Raw genomic sequence first — 14430 nt, 5'->3', positions numbered from 1 at the left:
CCATAAAAAACATGTTCATATTTGGGGACCGCCACAAAATGACCAGATACCCATGTGATCATCCTACAATGAAACCCAACAGCTGAGGAGCCCACTCCCATGCACATAGAGCTTCCAGTCAGTTTTTTTTAATACTGTATTTTTAAGTGTCAGTGGATAGTAAAGGAAGGCCTCTAAAGCAAGCAGAAAAAAATTCAGTAGAAAATGTAGACAATGCAGAGAGCATAAGAAAACTTAAAAATATAATTAATATCATCAGAGGTCATGGAAAATATAACATTTTAAAATAAGGACAAATGCTGTTAAGAAAAAGGTAAAGAAGACTTAATATTGCATGAGTTCCAGGATACAGTATTAAGTGAAAGTAAGAAAGATGCAAAAGAGTATATAGTATGCCACCTTTTGCAAGGAGGATGTGGGGGAAACATATGTATATTTACTTGTTTCTGCAAAAAGAAACCCTGGGAGGATAAACTAGAAACTAAAGACATTGTTTACCTGCAGGATGGAGACAAAAAGGGGTAGAAGACAAAGGGGAGGGAGTAAGACTTCGCTGATTATACTTTTTTGTATTATTTTTACTTTTGAGCCATGCTAATGTTTTTTATATGTTTAAAAATCAACAAGGATGGGGCAGAAACAGGAATTGAATACAAACAGAAAGAAGTAAAACTAGGTACATAACGAATTAATAACATAACTATGTAGAAGAAAAATAGCATGCAGAATTAACCCAAATAACTTTTGAGCACATTCCTCTGATTATTTAGCCTTAGTGGAATATATTATAAGGATAAAAATAACTCAGACTTGAACTTAGTAAGTTTGTTTTTGGTAGTAGCATGAGAGTAGCTGTTTTGAAACTATTTTGTGTATACTGTAAGACTGAGCATGTGAGTAAATACATTGATGTTGGGAAATAGAGGTCTTACTTGGGAGAAGAAAGATACAGATATGGAATGGAAAAAGAAGAGGAGCCTTGTGATGTTATATTGGAACAGAATTGTCAATATCAGTTCATGATGAAAAAAAAAAATGTTCCTAACTCTGTTCAGTGAAAAGGCCTAGAAGCAATGAAATTCCAGTAGTAATGAGTGTAACCAGCACCTACATCTTGGACACTAAATACTGTTCCTCACTAAAAGGAACCAGGACTCCTTGGAGAAATGCCTGATTCCATATTTGGAGCAGGGAAATTAATGAAGGCATTTCACAAGGACACAGGAACCATTTTGAATGGGTTCCCACTGGTCAAGTGTGGGATGATTTGAATGTCAAAAAAAAATAATAATAATGATACTAATGAATTACAACACATTGAATAAAAAACTAATCTATAATTCCATAATTGTACTTAGAGAAAGCTCTTTTTTAAAAATGAAATCTTGCCATTTACAGCAGTGTTAATGGACCTGGAGGGTATTATGCTAAGTGAAATAAGTCAGAGAAAAACAAATACCGTATGATTTTACTTATATGTGAAATCTACAAAACAGAGCAAATGAATAAACAAAACAGAAACAGACTCATAAATACAGAGAACACACTGGTGGTTGCCAGAGGCAGCAGGGGGGATGGATGAAATAGGTGATGGGTACTAAGAAGTACAAACTAAGTCATGGGGATGTAATGTACACATAGGGAATATAGTGAATAATATTTTCATAGCTTTGTATGGTGACATATGGTAACTGGACTTAACTGAGGTAATCATTTCATAATGTATAAAAATACTGAATCACTGTTGTACACCTGAAACTAATGTAATGTTGTATGTTAATTATAACTCGGAAAAAAAAATGCTAACACATACAAGGAATGATAAGTTTACAGAATCATATTTTGCAACCACCATTGTAATAAATGATTCACATAAGGATCATCATTGTTTGCTAAAACCATATGGTGAAAAACTATTGGGGAATAGAATATTCACAGTTTGAAAGCATAACCCATAGATTAATTATTGATTACAAAGAGAAAAAGTACCTTTAAAATAGAGAAATCTGGTAGACACTACCTTAACCAAGTGATCAAACTGAAATCATTAATTGTGGAGCAAAATGACATCATGTACCTCCTAATATGATACACTGAGGACATATCACCTATATTGTATTGCAACAAAAATGTTTAGCCTGGATCTAAGAATCAGGAACAACTAGACAAATACAATGTGAAGGGCATTCTTTAAAAAACAAGCCTGGACATTTTAGAAATGTCATTGTCACACTCACACAGAGTAGGAAACTTATAAATTCAATGTGTTGATCCTGATTGGATCCTGGATGGAAAAAATAAAGGATATTATTGGGATAATTGGTAAAATCTAAATATGAGATATATATTAGATAAATTTCTTGGGTGTGATATTGTTGTATTCTAGTCATGTAGGAGAATGTCCTTGTTTTCAGGAGATACATGCTAATGAAATATTTAGGGGAGAAATGTAATGATGTCCACAACTCATTCTTAAATGATTTAGCAAAAAGTAGTGTAAATTTAGAGATAGGATGAAGTGAGAGAAAGCAAATATGGAAAAATGAACAGTTGCTAACCTAGGAGAAGCATATATAGGCATTCATTTTTACCATTCTTGCAACATTTCAAATTTAAAATGGAGATAGTAAATAAATAAATGAACAACTAGAGAACGAGAGATTTTGAAAATGAAAAAAGTCATTGCTGAAATAAAGTCAAGAAAATCTCTAAAGAGTAGAGCAAAAAAAGAGAAAATAGAGGAAAGATAAGAAAACAAGAGAACTAGTCTAAGAGGTCCAACATTTGACTAATGGTTGTTCTAGAAAGAGGGGATAGGAAAAAGGGAAGGAAATAACTAAAGAATAATACCCCCAAAATGTCCAGAACTTCAGAGCATGAGTTTCCAGATTGAAAGGGCCTACCAAGAACCCACCACAATAAATGGAGGAAAGAAAAATAAAAGTCAAATTATCATAAAATTTCAGAATTGAGCATAAGGAAAAGAACTTAAAAGCTGTGAGAGAAATATCTCCGGGCAGGGTGGGGACTGAATAATAGATTACCTAATATAGTTGATTATGAGAAAAATACTGTTCAGACAGGCTTAAAGTTTAGAGAGAATTACCAATAGTGACATAGAAAACTAAGCAAATGAAAAAATAAGGCAGTTACTATGTCCAGGAAGAATAAAAAATTATGAGAAAATATATATAAAATCCTAGTACTTCACTTGGCTCAACAGATAATACTTACATAGTCATAATAAAGTACACATTGTGTATTAACTTAAATAACATTTATGATATAACCAATGTTATTAGGAGAATGAAGAGTGAGGCATTGGGAATGTGGAATAGTTAAAAGTGCTGAATCTCATTAATATGTATATGTGTGTGTAAATGCCAGAAGAAATAGCTACAGATTTGGAGATAAGGAGATATTCAAGGGTGGAGAAGGAGGAGACAAAAGACTGTACTTTCGGTTATAAACTTTGTAATTATTAGTTGACTTTTTAAGCTGTGTACATTTATGCTTTAATACAAATAAAAATAATTTAAAATATAATATACATTTTTATAGCAGGATAAATTTTTTGTGATTTATTTCATTGGTTTTCTACAAAAATAATTACATTCTTTCTAATACTTTTTGATGCAGTTTCCATTGAGGATTTTTTTAATCGAAGTGTAGTTAATGTACAATATTGTGTCAGTGACTCAGTTTTTGTTTTTCAGATTATATTCCATTATAGGTTATTACAGAAGATTGAATACAGTTCCCTGTGCTATATAGTAAATCCTTTTTGTTTATCTATTTTATATATAGTAGTTTGTATCTGTTAATCCCAAACTCCTAATTTGTTCTTCCCTCCTTCCCATCCCCTTTGGTAACCATAAATGTGTTTTTTATGTCTGTGCAGTGAGATTTTTATTTTGTTTGTTTTTTACAGCGGTAAATAAAAAAATATAAAATACGTAACCATGGGGACTTCTGTGCCAGTGAAGTGGTCCACAGATACCAAAGTTGAGGACTACATTCAGGATCCAGAGTTCAAATAGCTGAGCAAAATAGTTCCTAGACTGTCCAGCCAGCAATCAAGGAGAAACCTTAAATTAACCACTCAGAAGTGGGCACACAACAAATTTCAGTTATTTTGCTTAAGGGTATATTTGTAAAGGTCCTCTCACCAGGAGTACCAGTAAAAGTGACAAAATTACTTTTGTCTCCCAACATGTTTAGCAGTAGCTGTCCAGAGACAAATTAATTGTAGATAAGAGTTAGGAATCAATACCAGTTCTATGCAATGTTAAGTTTAATAGCCAGTGTTAAGAAAAATAGTTACTGGAAGAAATAAACTTTTCATGGAGAAATATTTTTTGTTTCAAAGTACACATAGGATTTTGGGATATTTTTTAAAAATCCTTTAAATCTCTGTATAAATAACTGCTTTTGATGTAAATTTGATTTAAATTTGATTTACTGATTACAGAAAATACCACCTTTAGAAAATCTTCACTTTCCTTTCTGCTCTTCAAAATGAAAAATGAAACATTCAAATTTTATTTCCTTTAAGTGAAATGGTATATGGTATATGGAATTTCATAGCTTTTTGTTTGTTCACTGGACTGATAGCTCAACAGTAAAGAAGGCATTCCTGTGTCAGTTTTTCCCATTTGTACTATAATGAAGAATTGGGAAAGGTATTTTAATGAATGCAAATCTTTCAAAATTCTTGCTTAGTAAGTATTATGTATTTTCAATTATTATGCTAGTTATATGACTTTCTCTACGTTTCTCTTGTTTTTGCTTATTAGGGTAAGGTAGCTGAACGTGGTACCCACTATGGTTTGCTTGCTAACCCTGGCAGTATCTATTCAGAAATGTGGCATACACAGAGCAGCCATGTGCAGAACCATGATAACCCCAGATGGGATGCAAAGAAAGAAAATGTGTCCAAAGAGGAGGAAAGGATGAAACTACAAGAAGAAATTGTCAACAGTGTGAAAGGCTGTGGAAACTGTTCCTGCTAAGTCACATGAAACCTTTTCATTTCTTTTCTCTTCTCTTCTTTTCTTTTCTTTCCTTTTTTCTCCCTCCCTCCCTTCCTTCCTTCCTTTCTCTCCTCTCTTCCTTCCTCCCTTCTTCCTTTCTTTCTTTTTTTTCCTTGACTACACATTTGCACTGAAGCAGAATTGTTTTATTAAAAAAAATCATACATTCCCATTTTCTATAATCCTTCTTTTAGATAAGATTTATTTGGAAAGGGAATTGAGTTTTACATCTTTCACAATCTATTTAATGTGATATTTATATTATCCCCAAATTATTTTCTTGTTACTGCCTTATTTGTGGTCAAAGCATAATTCTTCTTACTATTTGACTTTACCCCATTTCCATTTTTGAGGCCTGATAGCCATTTGCTATCCATAACCAGATGAATCAGATTGGTTTCCAAATTTTTTGTAGTTTTTCAAACCTCTTTTATGCTGACAATTTAGATGGAAAGTGTCTGTTTCTTAAAAATTTTTTAAAAAATAAGAGAGTATAGGTTCATTTTTTCTCCTCCCCTTCCCCCATTGAAATACTTCAATGATAGATAACTATACTTACATTTTAAAAATTATTTGCCACTATATACCTTTAAGAGGAAAAACCTTGATTCTCATGTTGGTATGTAGAATGTTCTTCATCATTAACCAGCATTGTAACTGTCATCTAGCGGTGGGAATTTTATTTTTCCACCAAATGAGGTGTTGCTTTTGTTTTGGACCAAAATGTATACATTTCTTTTTAAAGACTCATAAACCCTGATGTAATTTGAGAGTTACCATACTGGGAGTGATCTAAAAAGCTTAGGAAGTTAATTGCCTTTTCTATTTCCATCTTAAATGCACTGCTTTTGCTATCTGAAGTTATACAAAGAAACAACCAAATGGGATGTGTGCACGCATGCATGTGTGTACATGTGTATAAAGCAACATCTACTTAAAAATTATTAATGACCTTTAGGCAAATAGGAGAGGATTACACATATATTTAGATGATCAGGACTCTAATCTGTGTTGACACTTCAGAATTACTTTATTACCAGGTCTTCCCTTCCTTTTTCAGTAGTTTAATGAGTTCCTTTAAGCTTGAAATAACAAGGAGGAGCCCAAACAAGATAATCAAGAAATAATTAATAAAATGTTGGTATATATTCACTTAGAAAGCTCTTCTCTCTTTCCAACTTGAATTTGCTTTAATTTGTTTGGTAGTAATCATTCAGCTTGAAAAACTTGTGTATCATGAACAGCCACATAACTATATAATGAGGCTTTATTTCTCAGAAAAAGTCTTAAAGCATTTATTTGTCTATGGTTTTATTGTCTTTTAAGTGATAATTTGGTATGGGTGAGATTAATTTTTTTTCTGATTTGTATTGTCATTAGTAGGTAGATACCTAAACTTATCTAAACTTATTGGGTCTGCAGTTTTGTTATATAAAGGTGATTTGATAAGTAGCTTGAAGCCAGTATTTTATGGTTAGTCTTTGAAAGCACAGTAAGTGGTGCAGGATCTTGCTTTTGGAGTTGGAGTTAACACTGAGATGCATAATCAGCTGCAAAATGGGAGGTTTTGGACATTTCTTACACTGAAGCCATAGACGTGATTGCTTTTCTGAGGAACAACAACAGCAAAAAAAAGTCCTTTGAATAACCCAGCTGCATTACTAGAAATGTGATTAGATAGAAATTTTGCTTCTGTTAATTCCTTCTATACATTTCCAATGTTGCTGATGGAAAATATTTAGCTTAGTTGCATAATCAAACAGGTAAGATTGAAGTAATCATTAGTAATATTCATTTTGAATGTGAATAGTGGTATTCAAAGTAAGTGATTTTGTGATATGGGAAACATATAGTCAAAGGATAGGACCTGGTGTAGGCAAAGGGTCGGGGGCTGGGGCGCAACTGCTGCAGCTCTCGCTGGAGCCAAGACGAGCGCCCACCACTGCCCACCGCCCACTGCATGCGCCTCCGTGCCATGGCTGGCCTCAACTCCCTGGAGGCAGTGAAACGCAAGAACCAGGCCCTGCAGCAGCAGGCGGATGAGGCGGAGGACCACGCGCAGGGCCTACAGTGTGGGAGCTGGATGGCGAGCGCGAGTGGTGAGAAAGCTGAAGGTGATGTGGCAGCTTTCAGTTGACACATCCAGCTCATTGAGGAGGAGTTGGACAGGGCTCAGGAACGACTGGCCACAGCCCTGCACAAGCTGGAGGAGGCAGAAAAGGCTGCAAATGAGAGCAAAAGAGGAATGAAGGTGATAGAAAACTGGGCAACGAAGATGAGGAGAAGATGGAGATTCAGGAGATGAAGCTCAAAGAGACCAAGGACATTGCTGAGGAGGCTGACCACAGATACAAGGAGGTAGCTCGTAAGTTGGTCATCCTGGAGGGTGAGCTGGAGCGGGTGGAGGAGCGTGCCAAGGTGTCTGAACTAAAATATGGTGACCTGAAGCTGTGGAGAAGAAGAGGAGCGGGGCCAGAAGCCAGTGGACGCTGCTCTCTGTGGAAAGACGGGCGCCTTTCACTCCGCCCCGCTTCATAGCAGCCAAAGGGGTGAGGGGTCAGGCCTGTGAGCTGCGGATCATGGCACTAGCCTTGCGACTCTGGCGCTCCCTTCCTTTGGGACGTAGCGCTGCCCTGGGACCTCGGCTCCCGACAGGTGCTGCTGGCAGCTGTGAGCAGTGCGTTCTTTGGCGACTCCGCGGTGCTGAGGTGATGGGAAACCCAGGAGCTTTCAAAAGAAGTCTTCTATTCTCTGCCTTGTCTTATTTGGATTTTGACACTTATCAAGTCATTTCCCAGGCTGCTGTGGTTCATGCCGCAGCCAAAGTCTTCAGAGTTGAAGAAATCCGTGAACAAGCAGACTACCTATATGAAAGTGGAGAAACAGAAAAACTTTACCAGTTGCTATCCCAGTACAAGGAAAGTGAAGATGCAGAGTTACTGTGGCGTTTGGCACGGGCATCACGTGTTATAGGTCGACTCAGTGGAACCTCAGAAGAGGAGAAAAAGCTCTTGGTGTATGAAGCCCTAGAGTATGCAAAAAGGGCACTAGGAAAAAATGAATCAAGTTTTGCAGCTCATAAGTGGTATGCAATCTGTATTAGCGATGTTGGAGATTATGAAGGAATCAAGGCTAAAATTGCAAATGCCTACATGATCAAGGAGCCTTTTGAGAAAGCAGTTGAACTCAACCCTAAAGATGCTACCTCAATTCACCTTATAGGTATTTGGTGTTACACATTTGCTGAAATGCCTTGGTATCAAAGAAGAATTGCTAAAATGCTGTTTGCAGCTCCTAGTTCCACCTATGAGGAGGCCTTAGGCTACTTTCACAGGGCAGAGCAAGTGGATCCAAACTTCTACAGCAAAAACTTGCTTCTTCTAGGAAAGACATATTTGAAGCTACACAACAAAAAGCTTGCTGCTCTCTGGCTAACAAAAGCCAAGGACTATCCAGCGCACACAGAGGAGGATAAACAGATAGAGACAGAAGCTGCTCAGTTGCTTACAGGTTTCAGTGATAAGAACTGAGAATTTTTCAATGAAATATCTAAGAAGCAGTGCCTTTTCATCAAATTATAAAGATAATAAATACATTAACCATTTAAATAAATAAATAAAATAAAATAAAATGTGGTGACCTGGAAGAAGAACTCAATGTCACTAACAACCTGAAGTTGCCAGAGGCTGCATCTGAAAAGGAGGATGAACATGAAGAAGAAATTAAACTTCTGTCTGACAAACTGAAAGAGGCTGAGACCTGTGCCGAATTTGCAGAGACAACAGTTGCAAAACTGGAAAAGACAATTGATGAGCTGGAAGAAAAACTTGCCCAGGCCAAAGAAGAGAACGTGGGCTTACATCAAACACTGGATCAGACACTAAACGAACTAAACTGTATAGAACCAAAACAGAAGAGTTTTGTTCCAACAAAAACTCCAGAGCTCTGTGTCTTTCTCTTCTCTTGTAAGAAGTTTCTTTTGTTATTGTCTCTTTGCTTTGCTGGAAATGTCAAGCAAATTATGAATACATGACCAAATATTTTGTATCAGAGAAGCTTTGAGCACCAGTTAAATCTGTTCCTTCCGTTTTTCAAATAGCATCAGGTTTTTCAGCTCTGTTTTTATCCTTAAATTGCATTTATTCCTGAGGTAGGCAGGGTATTTCATATTGAGCATACTCTCAAGACTGATGGCATTTGGTTCCTGGGAGAATAGACAACCCCACACTTTTAAAACACAGATTCCGATGTCTAGTCATGGGTCAGTTTAAAAGGTTGAAGAATATCCACCGTTGGTCACACTATAGGAAGACAGGGACCATCACATTAAAATGGGTGGGGATTTTCCATCCAGAGCAAAAAAGGGGGTTGGGGTGAGGTTACTATGGGAAGTCATAAACCACACAGAGGTTAACCTAATCATCCTGGCTCTTTTCCACACTCCACCGTGCAGAACAAACATCCTCTGAGCAGTCAGCATGAGAATGCTTGGAAAAGAGTCATCATAGTTACCCAAATGTTTTCTGGATAGATCCTTGATATGCTCTTCTCTATGCTTCTTTCACTCTAAAGTTGTTCTCTGAGGAGCTGATGTCTTATTCCAATAATGACCCATGCTTATCTGCTCTGATATGAGGCCATCCACTCAGCAGGAATGAATGTTGTAGAATTCAGTCCTATTCAGAGAAGCCATATCAAAAAGACTGCTAGCCATCAATAGTTGAGTAAGACTTTCTGTAAACAAATATTGGGCAGAATAGCCCTCTCTGACAGCAAAGTAAGGATGAAAAAGTAATTGGCCTAACTTCATCTCCTCTATACTCCAGGGACTGGCAAATTGGAGATTTACTTATCTGGAATTTTAATTCCTTCTTCAAGACCAAGTTAATAAAAGACCAGGAAACTCCTGCTTAAACTGGATATGGAGTATTTTGTAGACAGGGCTGCACAGTTTGGCTTTGTTAGATTTCTGCTTTCTCAGTTAACATCTTAGAGCTGAAATATTCCACATTTCCCAGCAGTGTGGGGGCCAACTCAAGTTTATAATTCTGACTAAAAATCACCCTGCTTCTAGTTTATCCAGATCCTCTGCCCCTCACTCCTATTTATTAAGCATCACACTACCCAGGAGATACACTAGCAAATTGTGCAATTGAATAAAACCCACACTTTTCATTTAGATTCTTGCAACTGTGTCATATGTAATAGTATCATTTTTTCTACATTTTGGTCAAATAAATTTTTACATAAACTAAAAAAAAAAAAAGGAATGCTTTTAGGGTAGGGAAATTTCCCCACTAAGATTTTTGAAGCTGTTTTCATATGATTGGAGGTGGTCTCTGGTGGTCTCTAGACCACTGGGTCATTGTGGTCATTAACCACTATTTTCAGCTAATAAAAAATTACCTGAAAAACTCAGTTATTGTAGGGGCCACAACTAAGTCAAATATTTTTCTGTTAACTCCATCTTAGGTGGTTCTATACAGTGGCATAATAGACAAAAGCTTCCTAAAATGATTCATTCAGAGGAAATGCCAAGAAAAGGGACATTTATTATAATGTACTAATTTTACATTACAGTATTACATACACAAAAGTACAAATTTCTAAATCAGTGTTGCAACATAATGTTAATGTCTTGGGATAGATAAGCTACAGTTTTGGAATATGGGCTCTGAAAATGGAGCAAGGGATAGGGTTTTGTTTCTTAATATCCCTTTATTTTTAAGATTGAAAATTTTACTTTCTTCCTAAGGGAATCCCAGTTTACAAAAATTAAATTGAAACCAAGGTAATTTGGGATCATGAAAACTGGGCCACATGCCTTCCTGCAGGTTTTTAACATAGAAATATCTTGGTGAGCAGATGGGCTCGTTTGGAAATTTTTGAACAGCTCAAATCTGAGGGTCACTTGTGAGAATCAGAAAGAGGCCTTAACATTTGGATAAACTCAAAATACGCATTTACTTCTCCTGTGCAGGGATTTGCACCTTTTCTATACCTTTAGTTAAATATTTTGCCTTTTCCCTTAGATGCTGACAGAGCTCAGTTTGTGAAGATGGCTAGTTTAAAAATATGTTTTGCTTTTAAAGGCAAGATATTTAAAGATTATATGTTTCCTTATTTCTGGATCACTTTGTGCACACTGCCATCTTGCTCCTATCCTTCCTTATTGCTGGATGTCTCAGGGAGTAGCAACTTTTACCAATGTATATTCATAATTCTCTTACCTTGTAGGTTTATCATAGGATATTCTGTTGTGGATTAGTAGTTGAAAGCATTTAAATATGTTTGCAATGGCAGCTTTCTTAAATTATAGAAAGGTCCCTTCTCTCCCTGCATTGAGTATATAGATTTTGAATGTAAACTGTATAGTAAATGACAATATGAAGTCAAATAAGCTGGTTAAAACTGATTAGTTAAGACAAAATGACTCTGTGAGGGAGGTTCTTTACCAGATTTATTGTTACAACAATCTGTGCAGATAATCAGTACTAAATAAACAATATGTCTTTGTGACTAGAAATGGGTGTCCCATTGAAGCAACTCTTCTGCAATGCACCGGGAGAATTAGTATTTTGCCGTTCACACACTCCAAATAAGTACAGATAATTTAATAGACACTCTGGGAGTATGGCCTTACAGCCTTATGCAACAGGTGAAAGCTTGAAATTGTCTCAGAGAGGAAGTAATTGTTTGCAGTGCTCATAATATGGGTAAAATGGTAGCAAATTGTAGTGCTTTCACTTAGCATTAAGATGTCATACTTTTAATGACCAATCAGTGAAAGGCAACTTTCTGTTGCCCCCAGTTTCTCAGTTCTGATGATGAGGAAGGAAACCTTTGGGGTGGAAAAATGTCTTGACTGCAAACCACACATTAAACTAGTATTTTGATTAGCTAGGTAGAGTTGGAAATGAAGTACATGCTCTAATTAGAAATAGGTTGGAACATTTTTGGTTAAAAAAAAGCAGTGGATTGTTTACATACTTCCTGTTCTCACACAGCTACAGTAGAATATTTTTCACTGGTGACTTCCTGTTCCATTTCTGTTTCATAAAGTCATTGGATTTTAGAGTTGGAAGGAATGTAGAGGTCCTTTAATACAATTTCCTCAATTCTACAAATGAGGAAACTGTACTTCAGAAGTCACTGAGCTTACTGTTAGCCAAGTTGGGATGAAAATTCTGGGTCCTGACACCCAATCCATTTCTCTTTTTGCTGAATGACTTTTCCACTCAGAAGTTATGTTCAAAAATATATTGATGCATCAAAAAAAATCTACAAACAATAAATGCTGGAGAGGGTGTGGAGAAAAGGGAACCCTCTTGCACTGTTGGTGGGAATGTAAATTGATACAGCCACTATGGAGAACAGTATGGAGGTTCCTTAAAAAACTGAAAAGAGAACTACCACACAACCCAGCAATCCCACTACTGGGCATATACCTGGAGAATACCAGAATTCAAAAAGAGTCATGTACCACAATGTTCATTGCAGCTGTATTTACAATAGCCAGGACATGGAAGCAACATAAGTGTCCATCGACAGACGAATGGATAAAGAAGATGTGGCACATATATACAATGGAATATTACTCAGCCATAAAAAGAAATGAAATTGAGTTATTTGTAGTGAGGTGGATGGACCTAGAGTCTGTCATACAGAGTGAAGTAAGTCAGAAAGAGAAAAACAAATACCGTATGCTAACACATATATATGGAATCTAAAAAAAAAAAATATGGTTGTGAAGAACCTAGGGGCAGGATGCAGGCGTAGAGAATGGACTTGAGGACACAGGGAGGGAGAAGGGCAAGCTGGGATGAAGTGAGAGAGTGGCATGGACTTACATATACTACCAAATGTAAAATAGATAGCTAGTGGGAAGCAGACGCATAGCACGGAGGTCAGCTCAGTGCTTTGTGACCACCTAGAGGGGTGGGATAGGGAGGGTAGGAGGGAGACGCCAGAGGGAGGAGATATGGAGATATATGTATATGTATAGCTGATTCACTTTGTTATAAAGCAGAAACTAACACACCACTATAAAGCAATTATACTCCAATAAAGATGTTAAATATATAGAGAGAGAGACGGGTGAGACATCCAGAATGGTAAAGTAAGGGGTTCAGTAGACCCTCTCTAACAAAACAACAACTTAACTGGTAAAAATTATTTTTAAAAAATCATTTAAAGTATCTAGAAATTGTCCAAATGGCATAAAGCAAATGGAGAAATATTCATTTGAGAGACTTAAGTCTCAGTAAGGACAGCAGGAGTCTGTGGCATTTGAGGAATTACCTGCATACTCTCCACCTCACCAGGTCTTTGTTACAGAAGCTCAACCCTTAGTGCTCTATTCTCTTCAGGTGTGTTGAAGATGTTAGGGGAAGGTAGGGCTCCCTCTCTCCCCAACTCCTACTCTGGGGCTACAGTTTCACCCTGGCAAGGTAGCTGCCTACATTTCCCATCTCCCCAACACTGTGTTGTAAAAACCATTCCAAGTAGGCACAACCAAGAGTACTGGAGATCCCTTCCACCACCGAGCCCCCACTCTTAGGGTGGAAGCACTACTCCATGCACAAGCTGAGTATACTGGGGCACTGATTTTTTCCACCTCAGCTAACTCAAAGGTTAGAGGTTTCACTCAGAGAAAAACCGAGAGTACTAGGGACTGCCACCATGCCCTGGTGCCCACTCAGAGTGGTGGTTTCACTCTGGGCCCCCTGCCCCTAGCTCTGGTTCAGTGATGCAGAGGTTTTTTCCAAAGGGAAAGGCACTCAATGAGGACAAAAAGTTCCACAGGTCTGCCTCAGAACACTGACTTCATTGAAACAGAGCATGGAGAACTCCATCCCTAAGGGCATTGTTAAAAACAATGGAGATCTTGGTGGAGAGCAATTAGGAGGAGCTGGTGCAAGCAAAGCAGCAGAGGAACCAGAAGTTTTAATAGAAACCAGAGGGAGCCCAGAGGAGTCCTCCTGCAAGTACAGTCAACTCGGGATTGAAAAGACTGTGCATGTGCTGGGCTGCACCCACTCAGGACAATCAGAGAAGAACGTGGGACAGATTTAAAAGTATTTCCCAATACATGCAGACCCATCAACACATGGCAAAAGCTTGATTGGCACAAGGAACTTGACCAAATACTGACTGAACAAAATGTTGCTCTGACCCTAGGAGCACAGGCTTAAAAATAAAATCACCTTCATTCCTGGCAATCGAAGACTGTATGTCCAAGGCTGTGCCCTCTCAGAACAGAGAAGGTGCCTCCAAGCTACTAGTCCCTGGCTGAACATGGGTCAAAAGTCAACTTTTCTGAACTATGATAGCAGCCTCCAAGCACACACATATCCAGTGGTAAAGGGTAAAAATCTTACTGACCAGTAATTGCTTT

General features: G+C 37.4%; 2 protein-coding genes and 1 pseudogene across 2 annotated transcripts in view; all 3 read left to right on the top strand.

Moving 5' to 3' along the window:
- The window catches only part of ABCB7 (ATP binding cassette subfamily B member 7), a 151010-nt gene extending 144817 nt beyond the window's left edge, over positions 1–6193 (top strand). The window contains exon 16 of the mRNA XM_059911792.1: positions 4797–6193. Within this exon, the coding sequence (XP_059767775.1) occupies positions 4797–5012 (216 nt within the window). The 3' untranslated portion in view covers positions 5013–6193. The remainder of the gene's footprint in view (positions 1–4796) is intronic.
- A 98-nt stretch (positions 6194–6291) lies between these two features.
- On the top strand, positions 6292–11522 carry LOC132357943 (tropomyosin alpha-4 chain-like; annotated as a pseudogene).
- Positions 7464–8739, top strand: LOC132357942 (regulator of microtubule dynamics protein 1-like). Its single transcript, XM_059911793.1, has one exon. The coding sequence runs from the start codon at positions 7613–7615 to the stop codon at positions 8561–8563; it is 951 nt and encodes a 316-aa protein (XP_059767776.1). The 5' UTR covers positions 7464–7612; the 3' UTR covers positions 8564–8739.
- Positions 11523–14430: the final 2908 nt, after the last annotated feature.

Source organism: Balaenoptera ricei, chromosome X (assembly GCF_028023285.1).
Source record: "Balaenoptera ricei isolate mBalRic1 chromosome X, mBalRic1.hap2, whole genome shotgun sequence".
NCBI classification, from domain to species: Eukaryota; Metazoa; Chordata; class Mammalia; order Artiodactyla; family Balaenopteridae; genus Balaenoptera; species Balaenoptera ricei.
The sequence above is the reverse complement of the archived record's forward strand: the minus strand, read 5'-3'. Positions and strand labels throughout refer to the sequence as shown.

Bases quoted from the DNA above. Each gene is read 5' to 3' on its own strand.
- LOC132357942 (XM_059911793.1), top strand. From the start codon at position 7,613: ATGGCACTAGCCTTGCGACTCTGGCGCTCCCTTCCTTTGGGACGTAGC.